This window comes from Symphalangus syndactylus, chromosome 7 (genome assembly GCF_028878055.3).
Source record: "Symphalangus syndactylus isolate Jambi chromosome 7, NHGRI_mSymSyn1-v2.1_pri, whole genome shotgun sequence".
In the NCBI taxonomy this organism is placed as follows: Eukaryota; Metazoa; Chordata; class Mammalia; order Primates; family Hylobatidae; genus Symphalangus; species Symphalangus syndactylus.
In genome coordinates, this window is record NC_072429.2 from 121,910,903 (window position 1) to 121,934,930 (window position 24,028).

The 24,028-nt window shown below is 40.4% G+C and overlaps 1 protein-coding gene across 20 annotated transcripts in view; it reads left to right on the top strand.

Moving 5' to 3' along the window:
• Positions 1–6,034: 6,034 nt before the first annotated feature.
• Positions 6,035–24,028, top strand: part of TBC1D31 (TBC1 domain family member 31) — a 97,059-nt gene continuing 79,065 nt past the window's right edge. For 17 of the 20 annotated variants that reach the window (XM_055287160.2, XM_055287155.2, XM_063643535.1 and 14 more), the window contains exons 1-4: positions 6,087–6,316; positions 10,889–11,035; positions 16,604–16,719; positions 20,132–20,310. In XM_055287160.2, coding sequence (XP_055143135.1) covers positions 6,240–6,316; positions 10,889–11,035; positions 16,604–16,719; positions 20,132–20,310 — 519 coding nt within the window. In that variant the 5' untranslated portion in view covers positions 6,087–6,239. Of the gene's footprint in view, positions 6,317–10,888; positions 11,036–16,603; positions 16,720–20,131; positions 20,311–24,028 lie in introns of all 20 variants that reach the window. The other 3 variants (XM_055287158.2, XM_055287156.2, XM_055287154.2) reach the window with 2 other exon arrangements.

A 24,028-nucleotide genomic window follows, 5' to 3' on the forward strand; every position in this document is an offset into this window, starting at 1 on the left:
GTTTGTTACTGTGGCATAACTTAGTCTAGCCTCACTGAATAAGGTGGGAAGGGGATATTTTAAGAAGTTTGCTAAAGGTTATTAACCGCTTTCTCTTTGATGCTCTTAGAGAGATTATTTGAATTGTATTTATGTGAATAAAATTATATTTATTTGAATTGTATTTTATTCTTATAGAGAATATTTTAATTGTATTTTCAATTATTTTTTGTTAACTTTTTTTTTGAGATGGAGTCTCACTGTGTCACCCAGGCTGGAGTGCAGTGGTGCAACCCTGACTCACTGTAACCTCCACCTCCCAGGTTCAAGCAATTCTCCTGCCTCAGCCTCCCAAGTAGCTGGGACTACAGGTGCCTGCCACCACACCTGGCTAATTTTTGTATTTTTAGTAGAGATGGGGTTTCACTATGTTGGCCAGGCTGGTCTCGAACTCCCGACTCAAGTGATCTGCCCGCCTTGACCTCACAAAGTGCTGGGATTGTTATTTTTGTTACTGTACTACTTTAATTTGCTTGCTAACCTGTTGACTGGCCTAGGTTTTTTGAGACTTATCAATATAGTTACCAAAGAGCTGGGAAAGAGAATAGCTTCACTTCTTTACTTCCAAGTATCTTGACACTTTTCCCAGACCAAAAGGGTATTCAGATGTTGGGCAATCTATATGTCCACTAAGCTCCCTCTAGCAAACAAATTAGAAGTACTCTTTTTCTGTCCAAGTTATATATTATCATAGCAAAAAGAAAGACATCCTTCAGGTGCGAAAGTGTAGTGTGTGAGAGCACAAGGAGAAAGGGCTTTGCAAAGCAAAATCTAAAATATCCCTAGACACACACAACTTTCCATTCTTCTAAGAACATATTTGACATACAAAGAAAAAAACAAAGGAAGAAATCTTTGTGACCTTGGTTTGGGAAAACGTTTCTTAGATATGACACGAAAAGTACAATCCATAAAAGAAAAGATGGATTGATCTTTATAGACATTAATAACTTCTGCTTTTTGACAGATACTGTTAAGAGGATGGAAAAAAAAGGCCACAGACTGAGAGAAAATATTTGCGAAACGTATACAGAATAAAAAATTTGTATCCAAAATATATAAAGTATTATGAATATTTAATAAGTTTTCTTTAATAAGTTTAATAAAAACAAAATGGTTAAAAACAAGGCAAAAGATATGAACAAATACTTCACCAAGGATGTATGCAGAAGGCAAATAACCCCGTGAAAAGATGTTGAACGTCATTTGTCATTTCAGAAATGGAAATTGAAATCACCATGAGATACCACTACAACATGGAATGGCTAAAATTACAGACTCATCATAGATGTGGAGCACCTGGAACTCTCTCATACTATTGGTGGGGAATGTGAAATGGCACAACTACTTTGTAAATGTTTGACAGTTTCTTAAAAAGTTAAACCTACTCCTACCATATAACCCAACTATTACATTTCTAGGGTTTATCCAAGACAAATGAAAGCACATGTTCATACTGAGACTTGCGTAAGAACGTTCACAGCACTGTTATTCGGAATTGCCAAAAACTGGAAACAACTCCAATGTTCATGACCAGGTGGATCAGGTGGATGGATAAGCAAATTGTTGTATATTGGGCCAGGCATGGTAGCACACGCCTGTAATCCCAGCATTTTGGGAGGCTGAGGTTGGTGAATCACTTGAGTGCAGGAGTTTAAGACCAGCCTGGGCAACACAGTGAGACCCTGTCTCTACAAAAATACAAAAGATTAGCCAGGCATGACACCTGTAGTCCCAGCTACTCAGGAGGCTGAGGTGGGAGGATCCCTTGAGCCTGGGAGGTCAAGGCTGCAATGAGTCATGGTCATGCCACTGCACTCCTGTCTGGACAACAGAATGAGACCCTGTCTCAAAAAAAAATTGTGGTATATTGATGTATTAGTCCATTTTCACACTGCTTTAAAGACATACCCAAGAGTTGGTAATTTATAAAGAAAAGAGGTTTATTTGACTCACAGTTTCTCAGGGCCGGAGAGGCCTCAGGAAACTTATAATCATGGTGGAAGGGGAAGAGGTACATCTTACATGGCAGCAGGCAAGAGAGAGTGTTACGTGAAGGGGATAGAGCCCCTTATAAAACCATCAGATCTTGTGAGAACTCACTCACTATCATGAGAACAGCATGGAGGAAGCTGCCCCTCTGATCCATCCAATCACCTCCCACCTGGTCCCACCCTTGACATGTGGGGATTACAATTCGAGATGAGATTTGGGTGGGGACAAAAACCCAAATCATATCAATTGATGCCATAAAAAAGAATGAACTCGCCAGGTGCGGTGGCTCACACCTGTAATCCCAGCACTTTGGGAGGCCAAGGTGGGCGGATCACAAGGTCAGGAGATCGAGACCATCCTGGCTAACACAGTGAAACCCCATCTCTACTAAAAATACAAAAAATTAGCCAGGCGTGGTGGTGGGCACCTGCAGTCCCAGCTACTTGGGAGGCTGAGGTAGGAGAACGGTGTGAACCCAGGTGGCAGAGCTTGCAGTGAGCCGATATTGAGCCACACTGCGCTCCAGCCTAGGGGACAGAGCAAGACTCTGTCTCAAAAAAAAAAAAGAAAAAGGAATGAACTACTGATACATGCAAAAACAGAATCGAATCTCAAAATAATCTCAAATTTATGATGAAAGAAACTAGACCCACAAAAAACAGGAAAGACGCCAAAGTACAATACATACACATAGTCTATGAATCCATTTATATAAATTTCTAGAAAATGTTAACTAAAGAAAGGAAAACAGATCGGTGGTTGCTCATGGGCAAAGTAGGGTGGGAGTAGAAAGGTTACAAAGAGAAATGAGGAAACTTTTAGGGATGATGGATGTTTTCATTATCTTGATTATGGTGATGGTTTCATGGGGGGGTTAGCGATCTAAAAACTTATAAAACTGTACACTTTCAATATGTAAAGTTTATTGAATGTCAATTATTTCTCAATAAAACTGTTTATATGTACATACTTGGAACACTAATTGGTAGTCCCTTCTGCTCTAGTTCCTTTCTGAATCATTAGTCATTCAATAACAGGTACATATGTGTATATATAATATACACACATAATATAATACACACATAATATAATATATATACACGATATATGTACATTCTGTTTATATATGTACATGCTATTTATATAGTACATACTATTTATAGGTATGTAAATATATATAAAGGTACATATTATTTGTGTGTATGTATTTATATATATACACATATAAATATATATAGGCTAGGTGCAGTGGCTCACACTTGTAATCCTAGCACTTTAGGAGGCCGAGGTGGGTGGATCACTTGAGGTCAGGATTTTGAGACCGGCCTGGCCAACATGGTGAAACCCCATCTCTACTAAAAAAAAAAAAAAAATACAAAAATTAGCTGGGCATGGTGGTGCAAGCATGTAATCCCAGCTACTTGGGAGACAGAGGCAGGAGAATCACTTGAACCCGGGAGGCAGAGGTTGCAGTCAGCTTAGATTGCGCCACTGCACTCCAGCCTGGGCAACAGAGCAAGACTCCATCTCAAACAAACAAATAAACAAACATATAAAGGTCCATACCGTGTACCTTTATAAATACATATAAAAGTACATATAAATAGTATACCTTTATACTATACAAAGGTATACTATATACTAAAGGTATATTTATATATAAATAGGTATATAGTATACCTTTATATATAAATAGGTATGTAGTATACCTTTATATATAAAGGTATAAAGTATAGGTATATAGTATACCATATATATAATAGGTATATAGGTATACTATATACCTTTAAACATGTAGATACCTTTATATATGTATATGTATTTTATATATATAACGTGTGCGTATATATATGCATATAAATAGTATGTACCTGTTACTGCGTGACTAATGATTCAGAAAGGAACTAGAACATAAAGGACTACCAATTAGTGTTGTAAGTGCATACGTGTGTGTATATCCATATATATACACTTGGATATCCAAATATAAATATATGTATATATATTTATCTATATATTGTTTATCTGTATATATACAGATAGATACATATAAATAGTATGTGCCTGTTATTGAGTGACTAATAATTCAGAAAGGAACTAGATCACAAGAGACTACCAATTAGTGTTGTAAAAACTGGGAGATCTAATGAGTAGAAGGTTAGCAGCTGTGGGTACACATCTCTTCATCCTGACCTTCAAATTGTGCCCCCTAAATCAAAAGATAAGTACAAAGTGGGAGTCCAGAAGATCCAACATATAAACCTCTTTATCACATATCTGAGATTGAATAGGATGGTCACATGGGCTGAGACAGCCCAAACTAGCTTAGCTGCAGACAGGTTAAGCTAGAGAAGTTAAGAAAATCATTCAGCAGGTTTATCTTTGCTTCTGATAAAAAAGGTTGTTTGGTTAACAGTGTGGGATAGAAATGTTGTGAAATAATCTGTTTCAGGTTGGGCACTGTATCTTAAGTTTAAGATTCTAAGTTTCCTAAATAATAATGCAAACATTCATACATATAGTTTATCACAATCTCAAAACCAATAAATAAAAATAAGAGCTGCAGTTGCTTCCTCTGCACTAGGTCATTACAAGTTGTCTGATCTTTCAGAGCCACCCCTTGATAACAATATAAAGTTTAAAAATCTGCATTAGTATTTTTTTTGAGAATTTGCTTTTCTGATCAAGAGTTTGAACTTTTCAAATACCACGACCATATAATTTTTTTAACGTCATTTTTCTGTTGTAGAAAAACACAGAGACTAGGAATGGAAAGATTTAAGGTTTCCTTGTCTGCAAAAGTGGATAATATTAGTACTTACCTGTAATAGGTTGATTGGTGGCCCCCCAAAATATATGTCAACATACTAATCCCAAAATCCGTGACTGTTACCTTACTTGGAAAAAGGGTCTTTGCAGATGTAATCAAGTTAAGGATTTTGAGATGAAAAGATCATCCGGTATTCCTGTATTATTCATATGCACCCAATGACAAGTTTCCTTATAAGAGAAAATCAGAGGAAGATTTGAAACAGACAGAAGAGGAAAAGATACATCCAGGAGGAGAAAGACGTGTGAAGATGGAAGCAGAGAATGGAGCGATGAGATCACAAGCCAAGAAAGCCAGCAACTCCCAGAAACTGGAATAGACAAGTAAGGGAATCTTGCTTAGAGCCTGAAAGGAGGCTGCAGACACTTTGATTTCCGATGTATGGCCTCCAGAACTTCCCAAGAATACATTTCTGTTTTTTTTATGTCACCAAGTTTGCGGTAATTTGTGAAGGCAGCCTCAGGAAATTAATGCACAACCTCATAGAGCACTAAAAATGGAGATAATTAGTACTACCTAACTTGTAAATTTGCTACGAGGATTAATTGAGTTGATATATTCGGAAAGCAAGTAGAAAAGTGCCCCACACCTAGTGAGCACTCCGGAGGCACTAAGAGAATTTTTACCAAAGGAACGCTAAAGTCAAGGCAGCCAGTTGTTGATATTATTGCTTTTCTGGACTGTGATTGGTGGACTGGACATCATAATGCTGGAAGGTCCTGTCAGATTACGGAACTGAAGAAACAAAACCAAACCATGAGGATTGTGAAAAGGTCGGGAAGAATGGACTATTTCATCTGTAAGTTTCTTTTGAGCCCGAACGTTCTATGAAAGGAACCCATCAGTTCTCAATGTATTTGTCTCCTTGCTTCTCTGCACTTGTCTCCTTGCTTCTCTTAGTTATTTCTATACAATTCCTTAATCTCTAAAAGCAATTTAGAACGGAATGCAGGGACCACAGGAGAAAATGACTTTTATTGCCTCTGATGGGAGCCTAAAACCCCACGAGGCTCCCAAAGGGCAGAATTCCCAAGCCAATTCCTCGCGTCTATGATCCACCTGCAGAAAACTACGATTCCCAGAAGGCTTTGGGTCCGGGGACGGGAAGACTGAGCTCAGAAAGAGGTGGAGTCTAAGAGAAGGTCTTTGGTCGATTCCATCGTCCAGAGAGGGAGTGGCCGCTTGGGCGGATTTTGGGAGGGATCCGCCTTCCGATTGGTTGTTATTAGAAAGGGGGTTGGTACGACCGGTTGGTGCAGGACCCAGGCCGCCGCTGCCGGAGCTCAAATTTCCCGGGCAGGGAGCGCTGGGCCTGCCGGGAAGGCGCCCGGACGGTTACCCAGCGGGCCGCCGGCGGTCGTGGGCCAGCTTCGCCATGCAGAGCACTGACCTAGGCAACAAGGAGAGCGGCAAGATATGGCACCGCAAGCCGTCCCCGGCCACGCGGGACGGGTAAAGGCCGTGGCGGGAGGGCGCTGGCTGTGGAGGGGATGGAGACCGGCGAGGAGGGGACGCCGGGCGTCAGGCAGCGGTCCGGGTTCTGGCTCTGACCTTGCCCCGCATCCCTGGATTGGATGACCTGCGGTGGAACAGGTGGCCCCGGACGCCAGGGTCCGCAGAGATCCCCTTCTGAGTTCTGGGAGCGGGGGTCTGGTCCGGGACAGCGCAGAGCAGGAGGAGGCCGGTGGTTCTCAGATCTAGGAACTTGCGGCTTTTGCTGTGTGCCGGGACTCTCCTGCTTTTATGATCACGGTATCCCGCTAGTGTCCCTGGCACGTAGTAGGTGCTCAGTGAGTATTTAACAGTTGCAGCTGGAGCAGAACTCCAGGGGGAGATGCGGCGTGGAAAAGCAGGACAATTCTGCCTCTTCCAAAGCCTGCAGTTTATCCATCCTTAAATCCTTGGATGTGTTTAGACGCACAAGCATTCATCAACTATTTGTTGAGCGCCTACTGTGTGCCAAGCACGCCTCTAAGCACTGGGGACGGCGATGGAACAAAACACACTTCCGGTTCTCTGGAGTTCTCTGGAGTTTACATATTGGCGTGTATACAGGGGCAGGGGCGTTCATTATGCATTGCTGGGGGGCTTCTAGTACGGCCAGCGCTGCTTTTCATTCTGTTCCCAGTTACCTGTCCTGTTTGAGGCTCAGCCTGTCTTGTGTGATTTCCGTGGAAGCCTTTGCTACAAAGCGGTGCCATCTGGATTTCGATTTCTGCACGCAGAGTGACCTTATTGCTTCTAATTCCCTAGGATTTCACAGAAATCGCTTGAGTTCCTGTTTCCGTGTGCTTCTTGTTCTAGTAGTGATTTTTCTTTTCTTTGAGACAGAGTCTTGCTCTGTCGCCCAGGCTGGGGTGCAGTGGCGCGACCTCGGCTCACTGCAACCTCCACGTCCCGAGTTAAAACGATTCCCTTGCCTCAGCCTCCCAAGTAGCTGAGATTACTGGCGCGCGCCACTACACCCGGCTAATTTTTGTATTTTTAGTAGAGACGGGGGTTTCATCATGTTGGCCAGGCTGGTCTCGAACTCCTGGCCTCAGGTGATCCGCCTGTCTCAGTCTCCCAACGTGCAGGGATTACAAGCCTGAGCCACCACGCCCGGCCTCTAGTGATTTTTCTATTGATTCTTTGGTTGCTTCTCGACAAATCAGAATTTTTTTTTTTCTCTTGAGACAGTCTTGCTCTGTCGCCCAGGCTCGGATGCAGTGGCGCGATCTCGGCTCACTGCAACCTCCGCCTTCCGGGTTCAAGCAATTCTCCTGCCTCAGCCTCCTGAGTAGTAGCTGTGATTAAAGGCGCACCACTCCCGGCTAATTTTTTGTATTTTTATTAGAGACGGACCGTGTTAGCCAGTATGGTCTTCATCTCCTGACGTCGTGATCCCCCCGCCTTGGCCTCCCGAAGTGCTGGGATTACAGGCGTGAGCCACCGCGCCTGGCCGACAAATCAGAGTTTTAAGTGCCTACTCCGTATATCCAAAGTGCGATGCGAGACGTTTTACCAGCAGCTTGTTTGGCTCCTGGTTACTGTCAGGCCTCTTTTTCAGTGCCGCTGTCTCAACTACATTGAATAAAAAATTTTGTCTAAAGTGGGGATTCCTCAAGTTTTTCATTTTCAAATTTTGAGTTGTGTAAATACCACTCCCACCTCTGGTATTCTCTAAACATTCTAAAAGTTATAGCCAACTCGCCTTCTCTCTTTTTTTTTTTTTTTTTTTTGAAAAGGAGTCTCGCTCTTTCACCCAGGCTGGAGTGCAGTGGCGCGATCTCGGCTCACTGCAGGCTCCGCTCCCCGGGGTTCAAGCCATTCTCCTGCCTCAGCCTCCCACGTAGCTGGGACTACAGGCGCCCGCCACCTCGCCCAGCTAATTTTTTGTATTTTTAGTAGAGACGGGGTTTCAGCGTGTTAGCCAGGATGGTCTCGATCTCCTGACCTTGTGATCCGCCCGCCTCGGCCTCCCAAAGTGCTAGGATTACAGGCGTGAGCCACCGCGCCTGGCCTCCTTCTCTTTCTTAATGATACAAAATATCTAGATATATGTGCAAGATTCAAAAAGTGAAAGAAATGGGTTGATTATCCAAATGTCTTGTTTGCTGCTTCCACTAAAGCATAGCTTATCTTTGTGTTCGTTAAAACCCATTGTTCACGCTGTTTAGACAGGCAGAGAGCACTGACTTGGAGTCAGATGTATTTTGTTGAAGTAAATGTCCGTTTACCAACTCTGTGACCTTGGGCAAGTTAATCACTAAGGCTGTCAGTGGGGATAATCAGATTTACCAGACAGGTTGTCTTACACATTTAGTGCTCAGTAAATATTTGATATTCTTCTTATGTTTGAGAACTGAGGGACTCTGTTAGGCAATCTGTGAGAATCTGAAAGGAAGTTGCTCTAAAATAAATTTTTTATGTGTGATTTATATGAAAAATTGGAGGGGCAGAATGTCACTATTGTGATTACATCTACATGGTAGGATTATAATTGAGTATTTGTTTTTTAGTGTATTTCTATATTTTTCATATTTTGAACAATGATTATGTAATTTTGTAGCCAGAACATGTAATAAGTGTTGTAGAAAATAAGACTGGAGGAAAAAGTTGTTTGCTGTGAGTACAGTTGCCATGAAACATTTTGATATTGCTTGTCATTTCTGTACGTTTATTTTTGTGTTTTTAATTCCTTGGGGACTAGATAAAAATAAGCATTGTTAAGAATTTTGCTGTTTCCTTTAGTGAGTCTAAAAAGCCTTATGTTTAGATAAACATGAAGAAAATGTTTAATCCACTTAATTCAATTTAGCATACTTTAATGAAATTATAATGAAGATAGATGTTTCTAATATAAAATCCAAAAACTAGGCAAGGTGCAGTGGCTCACGCTTGTAATTCCAGCACTTTGGGAGGCCAAGGTGGGCAGATCACGAGGTCAGAAGTTTGAGACCAGCCTGGCCAACATGGTGAAACCCTGTCTCTACTAAAAATACAAAAAATTAGCTGGGCATGGTAGCAGGCACTTGTAATCCCAGCTACTCAGGAGGCTGAGGCAAGAGAATCACTTGAACCCAGGAGGTGGAGATTGCAGTGAGCCGAGATTGCACCACTGCACTGTAGCCTGGGTGACAGAGCGAGACTCCGTCTCAAAAAAAAAACAAAATCCAAAAATTTATGAAAAATCAATTAAGATAAAATTTTCATGATTAAAAACTATTGTTGCAATAAAGAATGGGATTATTCTTATCTTTGCGAACAGAATATACACACATATATTATTTTAAGGCGTTATTTTGTGCTGTAAATTAATTTTACAGATTTTCTTTCAACAGATACAGAGGATATGATCCTTGTCTCAAAAAGGGTAACTTTAAACACATGTATTCTTGTCTTTCCTGTTATGAAAATAGTATGTAATCATTAAATAACATGTCTAAAAGAAAAGTAGAAAGGGGAAAAAAATTAACCATATTGCTATTACCTGCAGACAGCTGCTGCTAATGTTTAGCTGTGTTCATCTTTTTTTCCCTATACGTATTTTTCTTTTCCTTTGGAGACAGGGTCTTACAGTGTCACCCAGGCGGGAGTGCAGTGGCATGATCATGCCTCACTGCAGCCTTGCCCTCCCCAGGCTCTAGTGATGCCACCTCAGCCTCCTGAGTAACGGGGATCACAGGCACATGCACCATGCCTGGCTAATTTTTTGCAGTTTTTCTAGAGACGTGTTTGGTTTTGATTTTTCTTCTTTATTTTTTCTTTTAATTGTGTGTGTGTGTATGTGTATGTATGTATCAGTGTTTAAAACTTCAGGTTAGAATATTTTCGTTTTCATTTAGGTTTAATCATTACATATGTGTCTCCAGAATAAGATTGAAAAATAAGCTCCCTTACTGTTTTATAGAGCAGTATGATTAATGTGGGTTTTAAAGAATGATTTCTTAAAGCATTTGTTCATTCAGCAGGCATAGTTTGAGTGTCTTGTGTGTTGTAGGCCAGGTGCTGGGGTACAGTAATGAGCAAGCAGTGGTCCTGTCTTTACAGAACTCGCCTAACAGGGTATTCATGGTAGATACATTAGAAATGGAAGTAAAACTCATGCACGCATAATTCACTGTGAAACATTCCATACACAAAAACAAAATCTCATACCCTGTTGTTACCACTTAATCACAGTTTATAAATCTGTTTATATGTGTGTTTATTTTTTTAATGTCTGTCCTTACTACTAAGCTGTAAGTGCCATGAAAGCAAGGACCATATCAATTATTCTTAGCACCTGGCTTGTTCTGTGTCTGACACAGTGAGTTTTCAAGTATTTGATGAATAAATGAAGGAGTAGCTACTTTGATAATGAGTAGCTTCTGACCTGTTTTTCTGAAATCCTGGTAAGATTGATTCTAGAGGAGAGGGGGTATAGCGGTAGCAGTAGGAGAGGGAAGAATTAACAGACAAAATGCTTTACTTGCCATATTTTTCATAATATCAAGTAATAGGTGACATAGATTCAATGTTTGGGTTTTTTTTCTTTGACAGAATTATAGTGAACATTATTCACAACACTTCCGATTACCATCCAAAAGTTTTGCGATTTTTGAATGTGGCTTTTGATGGCACAGGCGACTGCTTAATTGCTGGGGACCACCAAGGAAATATTTATGTTTTTGACTTGTATGGAAACAGGTAAGCAGATACTGTTGATACCTACATTATTTAACAAGTTATTAATTCACTGACTGTTTTCATACCTGCTATTCATTATTCATTCAGAAAGATTTATTAAGTTCTATTATATTTCAGGTACCTTGCAAAACACTGTCATAAGTGCTAAAGGAAGAAAGTGGGAAATAACAGAATGATAATATGGTTCACATTTTAAAGAATTAAAGTGCTGGTTTTAATAGTCTGTCTAGTAGTTAATTTTTTTTTCTTAAATTTAAAAATTTATTATTGCTATTTTTTTTTTCTTCAGACGGAGCCTTGTTCTGTCACCCAGGCTGGAGTGCAGTGGGACGACCTCAGCTCACTGCAAACTCCGCCTCCCAGGTTCCAGCTACTGCACCCAGCCCATTATTGCTAGTTTATCAATTTCTGGTACATCATCAGGCAATGTAGAAATAACGCAGTTTTCTTTGCACATTGTTGTTGTGGGGTGCCAGATCTAAGAATTTTAAAGAATTGATTTTCAGCTGGGCGTGGTGGCTCAGGCCTGTGATCCAGCAATTTGGGAGGCCGAGGCGGGCGGATCACTTGAGGTCAGGAGTTCGAGACCAGCTTGGCCAACGTGGTGAAATACTGTCTCTACTAAAATACAAAAATTAGCTGGGTGTGGAGGTGCACACCTGTAATCCTGGCTATTTGGGAGGCTGAGACAGGAGAATCACTTGAACCCAGGAGGTGGAGGTTTCAGTGAGCCGAGATTGTGTCACTGCCACTGCACTCCAGCCTGGGCGACAGAGCAAGACTCCATCTCAAAAAAAAAATTTTGGTTTTCACTCTTCTTCCTCTTCTCTTCCCTTGTGAAACAATTCAGTCCGAAAGCAATTAGGTGGGATTGATGGAGGTAGATATTCATGCAGTGGGGCTAAGAGGGAAGGAGAGCTGCAGCAGCCTAGCAGAGAGGCAGAGGATGTCTGCATAGCGAATGGGGCAGTGATGGGAAGCTAGTTTAATACAGGGGGCTTTGATCAAATAAATATATTAGGGATAATGAGGGCCAAGTTTCTTACTCTTAGAAAAGAGACTTACATATATGGAGGGCAGAAAACTAGAATAAACCCCGTGGTATTGTATTGGAATTAGATATATCAGTTTGAACCCCTGGTTTTGAATATATAGAGATATAGAACTAAATAGAGGTATGTACAAATATATGTACACTTATTCCCTAGCTTCGTACACCCAGAGGGCCTGGGAGCAACAGCATGCCAGTAGCAACGAATATACCCGGTGTTGAGTTCTTGTTTTCAAAATACCACTTTCTACTAAAAAGAATCAAGGATATTTGCAGAAATGGCCAATTTCAGAATGCGGACAGGGAAGGTACAGGATGAGCCTGTAACATTTTGTAGCCAGAAGGAAGGAATTGTTCAAAGAATGTTTGGGATGTGTCAAAAAGACACAGTTGCCAGCTTGAAGGAGCTCCCTCTGGTCATATTGGAGATGGGTCATCCATTGAATAAAATTGAAATCTATGAGTTCATGTTGTAACCAACAAACAAAAAGTTTAGTAAGGCATGGATATTGAATAGTCACAAAGTACTCCCCCCACAAAATACTTATTAATTATAGAAGAAAAAAAGAATAATTATACAATGAAGAAGCCTAGCAAACACTGCCTTAATCAAATGACTAAAGTTAATATAACCAGTAGTGGAATGAATCAAAATTTGTGTGCCACCTGATAGAATGCAGTGAAAAGAACACAGCATCATTTCTGTGATATTCTTCCCAAGATATATAACCTGAATCTAATCAGTGGGATCATCACACAAAGCTAATAACAAAACTGTTTTGTTAGTAATAACAAAACTGTTTTGTTAGTAATAACAAAACTGTTTTGTTAGTAATAACAAAACTGTTTTGTTAGTAATAACAAAACTGTTTTGTTAGTAATAACAAAACTGTTTTGTTAGTAATAACAAAACTGTCCTGTTATCTCCACAAGGGACAAGATCATGCAAGTTGGGTAAAGACTAAAGAACTCCTAATCTGAGGGAGGTGAAAGGGACATGACAAAGGCATGAATCTGGACTGATCCTTTTGCTATAAAGAACATTATGAGGAAAATTGGCAAAATTTGATTGGAGTTTTAGGATTAGATGGTGGTAATGTATAAATGTAATTTCTTGGTGCTGATGGTTATGTTGTGATTATGTAGGAGAGTTTTCTTCTTTATAGGAAACTTGATCTTGGTAACTTAAACAGTTAAAGAAAAGATGTGACATATAATTTACTTCTCTGTGATTCATTAGGTAAAAATCTGTAAATCATTGTTTCTGCCCTTTACCAAAAAAGTAATGGGCCCAACTTTTCTACCCTTTATTCTTGCTTAACTTACCTCACCAATTCCCAATCTTAAATCAGTACCACTGTCTATTTGCTAATACTTCTGAAAAAAATAAAAGTAATTGTTGATTGATTTCATGACAGAATAATGAACTTCAACATCGAGGATTCTTTGCACTTCATTTGCTTATCTACCATTACTTAACTTTTCCTATTCTCCACCAAGTGTCGCAAACCTTTACCAATTTCCTTGTCTCCTTGCACTGGACTCTACTCTTATTCTGACTGCCAGGCCTCCTGATTCATGGGAAAATAGATACCTTCAAGCTTTCCTTTCTCCTTCCCCATTGCAGCCTCAAGTATATTGTAAGTTCAGCCCCCATTAACTTATTCATAAAGTTCAGCTCTCATTACCTTATTCATAAAGTTCAGCCCTCATTACCTTATTCATAAAAACAGGCAATCTTAATTTCTTCTAGTGCTAATCCCTGTCTTCGATAGCCTCCCCTGAGACATTGCACCATGAGTGTTACTATTTTGTCGATTGTCGTCTTTTCACTATTGGTTGTTGGGGAGAAAAAATAATTTTTCCTCTACCCTTCTAAATTCTCAACTGGGCCCTTGTAACAAAAGATAGATTAACAAGAGAAGAATGAACAAGTTATTAATCTCTATCATGCGTGTAACACATGAGAATACCCAGAGTATCCGGGTATTAGTATGAGATGTTATCAACTTGTATCATGTATGTAACACGTGACAATATCCAGGTATTACTAACTCAAAAAGTGGCTTATGCTCTGGCTTATATAGCATCTTCAACGAAGAACAATACATTTTTAGAGAAGTTACAAGACAAAAGAAGAGGATCTTGAGTCTCCAGGGGCAGCAAATTGTGGGAAGGCAAATATATGGGAAACTAATGGTAGTTATATACATTTCTCTGGTGCTATTTCCAGGATGATAAAGATCTAAAGTCAACTCCTGTGATCAACCGTTGTCCTTCCTGGTAGAGAAGGGAAGAGGGACCCCTTTGTAAATGTATGCAAATTCATGTAAACTTTCAGACAAGGGCAGAAAGCTTTTCTTTTCTTTTCTTTTTTTCTTTTTTCTTTTTTTTTTTTGAGATGGAGTCTCACCCTGTTGCCCAGGCGTGATCGGCTCACTGCAACCTCTGCCTCCTGGGTTTAAGCAGTTCTCCTGCCTCAGCCTCCCAAGTAGCTGGGACTACATGTGTGTGCCACCATGCCCAGCTAATTTTTTGTATTTTAGTAGAGACAGGGTTTCATCATGTTGGCCAGGATGGTCTCGATCTCCTGACCTCGTGACCCGCCCGCCTTGGCCTCCCAAAGTGTTGGGATTAGATGCGTGAGCCACCACACCTGTCTGAGAGCTTTTCTTGTATCTGCTTTTTCTCATTTGCCTTCAGCTCAAAGTAATCCTATGCCAAAGTGGGATGTTCAGGATGGCATATTCTGCCACCCTTCACTAAAAACATTTGCGGCTGAGCAGTTAGCAGCAGAGCTGGGACTTAAAATCAGACTTGATCATAAAGCCCAGTATACTGGGCTCCCTCAAAATCTTCCCAATTGTTCAATCCATTGGTCACTTTTCAATTCTCATTTTACTAAAACAGTAAATACTCATCTTCCCATCCTGCCTGAAATTATTTTCTTTGGCTTCATGGTACAGCTCTTGCTGAATTTTCTACCTCTCTGATCATTTTTCCCCCTTGTTTTACTGACTTTTCTTCCAGTGCCTGCCCCTTTCATGTTGTGCTCCCCAGACATCTTTCTTTGGCTTACTTCCTTCCATATTTCAGGTACTTTTTTTGATAATCACATCACCACCAAGCCTCAGGCTTCATCTGCCATGTAAACACTGTTGACTTAGACCTACTTCTGCTACTACTACCTACTAGAAATCTTCTAGATTGGGCTCTCCAGGAGCCACTAGCTTGCATGTAACTCTTGAGCCCTTGAAAAGTGATTGGTCCAAATTGAGATATGAAGCACGTGTAAAATTAAAATACACAGTGGATTTTGATGACTTAATATGATAAAAAGTGTAAAATATCTCAATAATTTTTGATTAAATATTGAAATACTAATGTTTTAGACACATATCGAGTTCATAAAGTATATTAGTCTGTTCTCATGCTAATAAAGACATACCCGAGACTGGGTAATTTATAAAGAAAAAGAGGTTTAATGGACTCTCAGTTCCATGTAGGTGGGGAGGCCTCACAATCATAGCAGAAGGCAAAGGTACTTCTTACATAGTGGTGGCAAGAGAGAAATGAAGACCGGGGAAAGGGGTTTCCCCTTATAAAACCATCAGATCTCGTGAGATTTATTCACTACCATGAGAGCAGTGTGGGGGAAACTGCCCCCGTGATTCAATTATCTCCCACTGGGTCCCTCCCACAACGTGGGAATTATGGGAGCCACAATTCAAGATGACATCTTGGAGGGGACAGAGCCAAAGCATGTCATGTATTATTAAGATTAATTTTACCTGTTTCTTCTTACTTTTCTAATATGGCTACTAGAAAAGTTTAAATTACATATGTAGCCCACGTTGTATTTCTTTCAGACAGCATGACTCTAGATCAGTTTCACAAGGGCCTTAAACACCACGTTTAAAAGGTTTATTATTTCCTACCCCCGAACTTATTCCTCTCTTGCCTAAGTTCAAAAGCTTAATTTTTTGTAAATTAAACTCTAGCTAGGTGCCCTGTACTCTACTGAGCACTCAACATGTGTTATTTCATTTAGTCATCACAACAGCCTTATATCTATTCTTGTCTTCATTTTACACAAGATCGAGTCCTGATTCCCCCTTCTTCACTCCATGCTTAATCCATACCGAGCCTCTGCTTGGCTTCTGAAACCTCTCCTATTTATGCTCCCATATCTCTGGCTGAGATTTTTTGTAGTAACTTTCTTAGTGATCTCCTTTATTCCTTTTCCCTCTGTCCATTTGCCATTGCTGCCAGGATCATCTTCCTAAAACACATACCTGATTGTGATTCTGCTGTGCTAAACACTTACAGTGGTTTCCTATTCTGATAACATCCAAACTCCTTAATATGGTACATAGCACCCTTCATAATCTATTTTTGGCCTAAAATGGTAGCTCATTTTTCTCGGTTTCATTTTCTTTGTCTCTCCGGACTCCTTTCACATGGAATTTATAATTATTGGAAGAATATGTGATACTAATGCAATGATCTCTTAATAGGTTCAATCTTGTTCAGCGAACAGCACAAGCTTGCACAGCTCTGGCCTTTAATCTTCGTAGGAAATCTGAATTCCTTGTGGCATTAGCTGATTATTCTGTTAAATGTTTTGATACAGGTAAGAATTTCTCCTATTTTTCTTTTGAAGCAGAGTAAAATATAGACTGAAGAACTGCAAGAAGTTTATCACTCTGTACAGCTTGAGGGAGCAGTCCCCATGACAGCCCTCCCTTCAGACACTAGGTGCAAGCTGGGGGTCCTAGAAACAGCCTCACTTTAGATCAGTTGACTACAAAGTCAGGGTTTCCTGACTACTGTCAGGTTTGATAATTCACTAGAACAACTCACAGAACTCAGGAAAGCACTACACTTAACGATGACATTTTTAATATAGCAAAAGGATACAAAATATAACTAGCCAAAGGAAGAGAAGCATAGGGTGGAATTTGGGAGGCTTCCAAAAGAGAAGCCTCCATTGTCCTTAGGGACGCATTGCCCTCCCAGACGACCCTCCCAGCATTGGTGTATAGCTGGCCATCGGGGCCAAGCACTGTTGACACAGGGAGTCGGCCCAAGCTTTGGTGTCGAGAGTTTTTACTGAGGCTCTATGACATAGGCATGGTTGATTGGATCATTCCCCACATGGCTGGACTCCGTTTCCAGCCCTCCTCTCCTCCTAAGAAGTTAGTCTGATGTCACCTGTCCCAAAAGCCCCAAACTTCTAATCACACAGTTGACCTTTCTCGTGTGGCCATCTCCCACTCTGAGTCTTCTTAGCATAAGCTATCTGGTATAGTGTGAGGGACCCGCCAGGAATAACAAAGACACCCCTAAGTCAAGGGTTTAGAGGTTACCTCCCAGGGGCCTAAACAGAAGCCAGACCTCTCTGTAAAGGTCAAATTCTTTACTACACAGGTACAGTATCTTTTTTTAATATAGCCTGTGTGTTTTCTACCATATCATGTTTTTAAATTGAGAACACAGAGTTCTATAGACTAAACATATTACTCTTAAAAAAGATATCTCAACTGTATTTTTTCATATTAAAATAATGTGTTCTAATATTCAGCAGATGTATAAATAATAATGGTAAAGATAGTGATAGCTAACACATAGTGTTTACTCTTTGGCAGGGACTTTCTATGACTTTATACACATTAATTAATTTTAATCATCATCATAACCCACAGAGATGAATACTGTTATTATCCCCATTTTGCAGATGAGGAAACAGAGGCACATGGGTAACTTAATCAGAGTCCCACAGTTTATAAGCAGTGGAGCCAGAATTCCAGCCTAGGTGGTCTGGCTGCAGAGTCACTGCTGTTAATCACTGTACTACACTCTCATCCTGCATACAAAGAAGAAAAAAAACAGTGATTCTGTAGTACTGCCTAGAGACACAGTGTTTTCAGAATGGGGCTCTCTCTTTCCAGTCTGTTTTCTATGTATATACTTTTTTTATATTCTAACAAATGCATAATTATCCTATCTATATTGTTTTGTGGGATAATTTTACCTCATTAAAATTCATGCAGCATATGTAAAATCAATACCTAACATTCCATTGTACAGATGTTTACCATAATTTTTTAACCTATTACCTATTGCTGGACTTTCAAACTGTTTTCAATTTTTGCCATTACAAACATTGCTGTGACAAAATATCAGAAAAATGAGGTCTTTATAACTCACCTTTCCTTAGATTCCACTCTTCTCCTCTTTTTCTTCCTTGTTCTGTGTTCTTACAGTTTCTTCTACTTTACTCAGCCCCCATCATGAAGCCCCTTCCTTAGACACTGTCTCCCTCCTTCTTTCTTTCCCCTCTCTGCCAAATTCTGCTTCTTCGCAGTATCCATTGATGAATTAATTCTGACCCTTGCATCCCCTACCCCATGCTACTGAGACTTCGTCTCCAAGGTCCTTAGTAACCCTAACCCCTGATTGTTTAAGTCATCTTTATACCTTTCATCCTACCTCTCTATAGGATTTAACAATTGGGATTACTTTGAAAGTTTTTTGTTTTGTTTTGTTTTGTTTTAGTTTTCATTCTATTACCTTGGTTCTCCTCCTGTCTTTCTAACTGCTTCTTAATCATGTCTCCTGAATTCTTTCAGTGGTTCCTAGACTTTTGGATTTTTGACCCCATTAAAAAAGTGGAAGAACTCACATAGCTTGTCAACTTTTAATATTGCTAATTCACATTGGAAAAAATACAGTTTCATAAAACAAGGGATTTTCTTTCAACATAAACAGGGAGTGACATAATACAGATGAAAAGGTAGTACTTTAAATTTGACTTTATGAAAAACTCACTGCGTTATCTGTATTTTTCTCTTTCACTGAAGACCAATGGAAAATATATCATTAACTAATGCCAGACCTCTGAATGGTGTTTGGAAACCACTGCTGTTTCCCTAAGGGATTGGTCTGTTTCTCTGTCTTCAGTTTTGACCTACTTTGTATCATAATGTTTCCCAGATTTATATCTTGCTTTCTGACTATTCTCAAGTTCCATCTTTCTGGGGGGAGGATTCTGATCATAAAAGCAAAACATGCCTACTGTAGAAAACTTGCAAACATACAAAAAATTATAAAGGAAAATAAAAATCACCTATGCTTTTACTACCCAGTGATAATTAGCATGAATAGTTTTTGGTGTTTTCCCTACCAAACTGTTTTCTCTGCTTACACAGATACACACAAGTACATCAGAATCAAGTTTAAAAACCAAATGTATTGTCAGTATCTCACATTGATAAACCTCTTCCTCCTCATGTATTTATTATTATTTTTTTTTTTTTTTTTTAGAGATAGAGTTTTGTCATGTTGCCCAGGTTGGTCTCAAACTCCTAGGCTGAAGTGATTCACCTGCCTCAGCCTCCCAAAGTGCTGGGATTACAGGCGTGAGCCACCACCCAGCCCCTCCTCATGTATTTCCTACATCCACTAACAGTATCACCATCTGCCTAAATAACTAAGCTGGAACCACCGGAGCCTTCACTTCTCTTATATCTCAGGATATCAACTTGATCACTAATATTTTTTGTTTTTCTCCTTAGTAGCTCTTGGATTTGTTCTTTTCTCCATTGCCACTTTCTTAGTTTAGGCCCTCCATATCTCCTGCCTGGATTATTACAGCAACATATAAATTAGTCTTTCTTGTTCAATCTCTTCCCCTCCACCAGATATCCTCAAAGTGCTCTTTCTAAAACACAGACTAGATATGGTACTCTTTTACATAAAATTACCCGCAAGAGAAATCCCAAACTCACTAGCATCAATTTTGAGGTTATTCTTCATCAAAGCCTTTGTCAGCCTTGTCTCCTACATGAATGAGATGTTGCTAACATGTCCCGTCATACACTTTATCAACTAGCCACAGGCTTCCATTTTTATGGATATTAATGGGAGTGCCTCATATAATACCTAACCACCCATTGGATCAGTTCATCTGTGGGGTTTATACGTAGCGTTACTTCTAGACGTACAGTGTTTTACCTGGGTAACACTTTTATTTTTTACCACAGTCACCAAGGAGCTAGTTAGCTGGATGAGAGGACATGAGTCATCAGTATTTTCGATCTCTGTGCATGCATCAGGGAAATATGCCATCACCACTTCTTCTGATACAGCACAATTATGGGACTTGGATACCTTTCAGAGAAAAAGAAAGCTGAATATTCTCCAGTCTGTGGGTATACAGAAGGTCAGTGAGGGGGGACATCTTGGCCTGTGGTGCTTCTCGGGCTAATTTCTTGGTCAACAGGATGTATAGATGATATAAGAGTAATGATTTACTTTGTCCTTGTAGCTCTGTAACTCAGCAACAAGCAAAGCAAAGTGGCCAACACAAAGATGTTGCCTGTAGCTACAATTTATGACTTAGTGAGCTCTTTTCTAAAATTATAGCTGTGTAACTTCAACTGTCCTAAGGCGAAAGTTATTTAGTTGATTGGTTTTGTTTTCATTTTTAACCCTCTGACATTTTATTATGAAAAATTTGAAACATGCAGTAGATTTGTGAGAATTTTTGAACACATCTAGATTCTACCATTAACATGTTACTGTACTATCCTTTACTCTACATGGTGCTATACTCTCTTATGGGTCTATCCATCTTTCTTTTTTTTTTTTCTTTGTTGTTGTTTTGAGACAGAATCTCGCTGTCACCTAGGCTGGAGTGCACTGGCATGATGTCAACTTACTGTAACCTTTGCCTTCCAGGTTCAAGCGATTCTCCTGCCTTAGCCACCCAAATAGCTGGGACTACAGGCATGTACCACCATGCCCAGCTAATTTTTGTATTTTTAGTAGAGACAGGGTTTCATCATGTTGGCCAGGCTGGTCTCAAACTCCTGGGCTCAAGCAATCCTCTTGCCTCGGCCTCCCAAAGTGCTGGGATTACAGGCATGAGCCACCGTGCCCAGCTGTGTGTGCGTTTTAAAGTAAACTTCGGTCATCAGCGTACTTCCCTGTGAATACTTAAGCCTGTACTTAATTGACTAGGGGGTCAATATTTGTTGATGTAAAATTTATATATAATGAAATAGGTAAGTCTTAAGTATTCATTTGTTAAATTTGACAAATACACACACCTGTGTAACCTGTGCAGCTGTAGCATTACCATTATCCCAGAAAATTCCATCCTCTCCCTCCCTGGGTGACCACCACTCTTACGTTTTCCCACCATGGATTGGTGTTGCCTATTCTAAAATTTCATATATATAGAACTATACAATAATAGTTTATGTAAGGCTTTTTTCACTCAGCATAATGTTTTTGTTTTTTGTTTTTTGTTTTTTTTTGAGATGGAGTCTTGCTCTGTCGCCCAGGCTGGAGTGCGGTGGTGTGATCTCGGCTCACTGCAGGCTCTGCCTCCCAGGTTCATGCCATTCTCCTGACTCAGCCTCCCGAGTAGCTGAGACTAAGGCGCCCGCCACCACGCCGGGCTAATTTTTTTTGCATTTTTAGTAGAGACGGGGTTTCACCATGTTAGCCAGGATGGTCTCGATCTCCTGACCTCATGATCCACCCGCTTTGGCCTCCCAAAGTGCTGGGATTACAGGCGTGAGCCACCGTGCCGGGCCCCACTCAGCATAATGTTTCTGAGATCCATCCGTATTATATTTATTAGTAGTTTGTTCTTTCTTATTGCTGTTTAGAATTCCATTGTATAAATATACCACCTTTTAAAAATCCATTTCTTTTGTTTTTTTCCAACTATGTAGCAACATATGGTATATGGGCCTCCAGTTGTACTCTTGTTCTGAGCCCCACAAATGCCCCAGTTTGGTTCTATCCTTTCTTTTAACAGACAAGCCACATAACCAACCTCTCTGGGCTTCCATTTCCTGAGCAGGAAAATGGGTCTGTGGTAACACCTTACCAGGGCTGGTGAGAAAATGAGATAAAATAAATAATTCATGTCAAGGGCTTGGCCAGGTGCCAGGCCCTTATATAGTAGCTCCCATTGTTATTTTGTCCTTTATGTCCCCTGGCTGTCATCTCCTGTGATTTCCTATATGACATCCAAACTGGTCTCTTTCATAGGGTTTCCACGCTGCTACCCCCTCCTCCCTCCTTACCACACCCAATAACCTTCCCATTCTCTCCACCTAGTCAAATCTCACCCTTTCTTCAATTATGATAATAGCTACTGAAGTATTTACTATGCTTCAGGCATTGTATTAAGAACTTTCCATACATTATCTCAACTCAGTCCTGACACTGCCTCAATGAAGTAGGCAGTGTTTATTGTTCCCCAAACACAAAGACACAGGGGTCTGGAGACTGGAAGCACTGGCAGCTGCAAGCGCCAGAGCCGTCAGGGTGTGAAGCCAGACTGGAGCCTTTCTGCAGAGTCAGACCTCCCAAATCCTGGGATGGAGTCAAGGAGCCTTTGGCTGTCCCACCCTTTTTCAGTGCCCCGGTGACTCTTCCTCCTTCAAGCCCCCACATCCAAGCCTGTCATATCTCTTCAGCTCTAGGGGTCTGTCTGTGACTTACACCCTAAGGGAGCTGGCACTTTGTGTCACACTACATTGTCCACATCACCGATTCTCCCTCCCTCTCTCCCGTTCCTTCTTCCTCCCTGTTCTTTTTTTTTTTTTTCCCTTTGAAACGGAATCTGGCTCTGGCACCCAGGCTGGAGTGCAGTGGCACGATCTCAGCTCACTACAACCTCTGCCTCCCAGATTCAAGCGATTCTCGTGCCTCAGCCTCCTGAGTACCTGGGATTATAGTCATGTGCCACGACAGCCAGCTAATTTTTGTATTTTTAGTAGAGACGGGGTTTCGCCATGTTAGCCAGGCTGGTCTCAAACTCCTGGCCTCAAGTGATCCACTTGCCTGGTCTCCCAAAGTGCTGGGATTACAGGTGTGAGCCACCGCGCCCAGCCTGGGCACCTGTTCTGTGCCAGGCTTTGGTGTTAAAAATGTTAGAATTGGAGAAGTCAGAGGAAGATGGAATTATAGGTCTTCCCTCTTCAAAACTTTCTGTTTGGCTGATTTTATTCAAATGAGCACACAGGCCCTATTCCTCAAACCCACTTCAAATGTGGCATTGCTAGGTTGTTTTAGTCCAAGGAAGGCCCTGTCTCCTTAACACCCACCGTCTTTTGCTTTTCAGGTTTTTTTTCTTTCTATTTCATTAGCTAAATATTATTTTCAGACGTATCTGAGTCTCTTGTGTGATTAATTATTTTGCTTCAGGTTATATTATACATGCAGTACTGCTTTTAATTTCTAGGTTATTAACATGAACAGCTAGCAATGCATGTCAACCAAAAATTTACTTTGTAGTCTCCATGGAAATCCCAGAGTTCTTTAAGGTGCTTTTAATAATTAAAAAGAGATAAAAGTTGTACCAGCTTATTCATTAGGGATTTAGGCCAAATGTCTTAGTAGGTCTTTTCTTCTTTAATTGCTTTAGTACTTACATTTTGAATTTTAAGTTCCAAAGAAGAGAACACTGGGAGTTGAACCCACATGGAAACAGTTATGAAACAATGACACATGACACAAAAAGCATCTGTTCTTTTTACTATGAAATTAAAATGAGTATAAGCTGAATAGTTGCCAATGCAAACCTTGCTTGGACATTTAGACATTTTAGTTTAAAAATTAGGACTGTGGAAAATGTATGTATAGTGTGGTGTGTACCTAAGTATATTAATGTTAGTGCTATAAGAATAAAATTAAATGTGAAAATGTATGTATAGTGTGATATGTGCATATAGTAAATTGCTCTAAAATAATAAAACAGGACCAGGTACGGTGGCTCACGGCTGTAATCCCAGCACTTTGGGAGTCCGAAGAGGGTGGATCACCTGAGGTCAGGAGTTGGAGAACAGCCTGGCCAACATGGTGAAACCTCATCTCTACTAAAAATACAAAAATGAGCTGGGCATGGTGGCACATGCCTG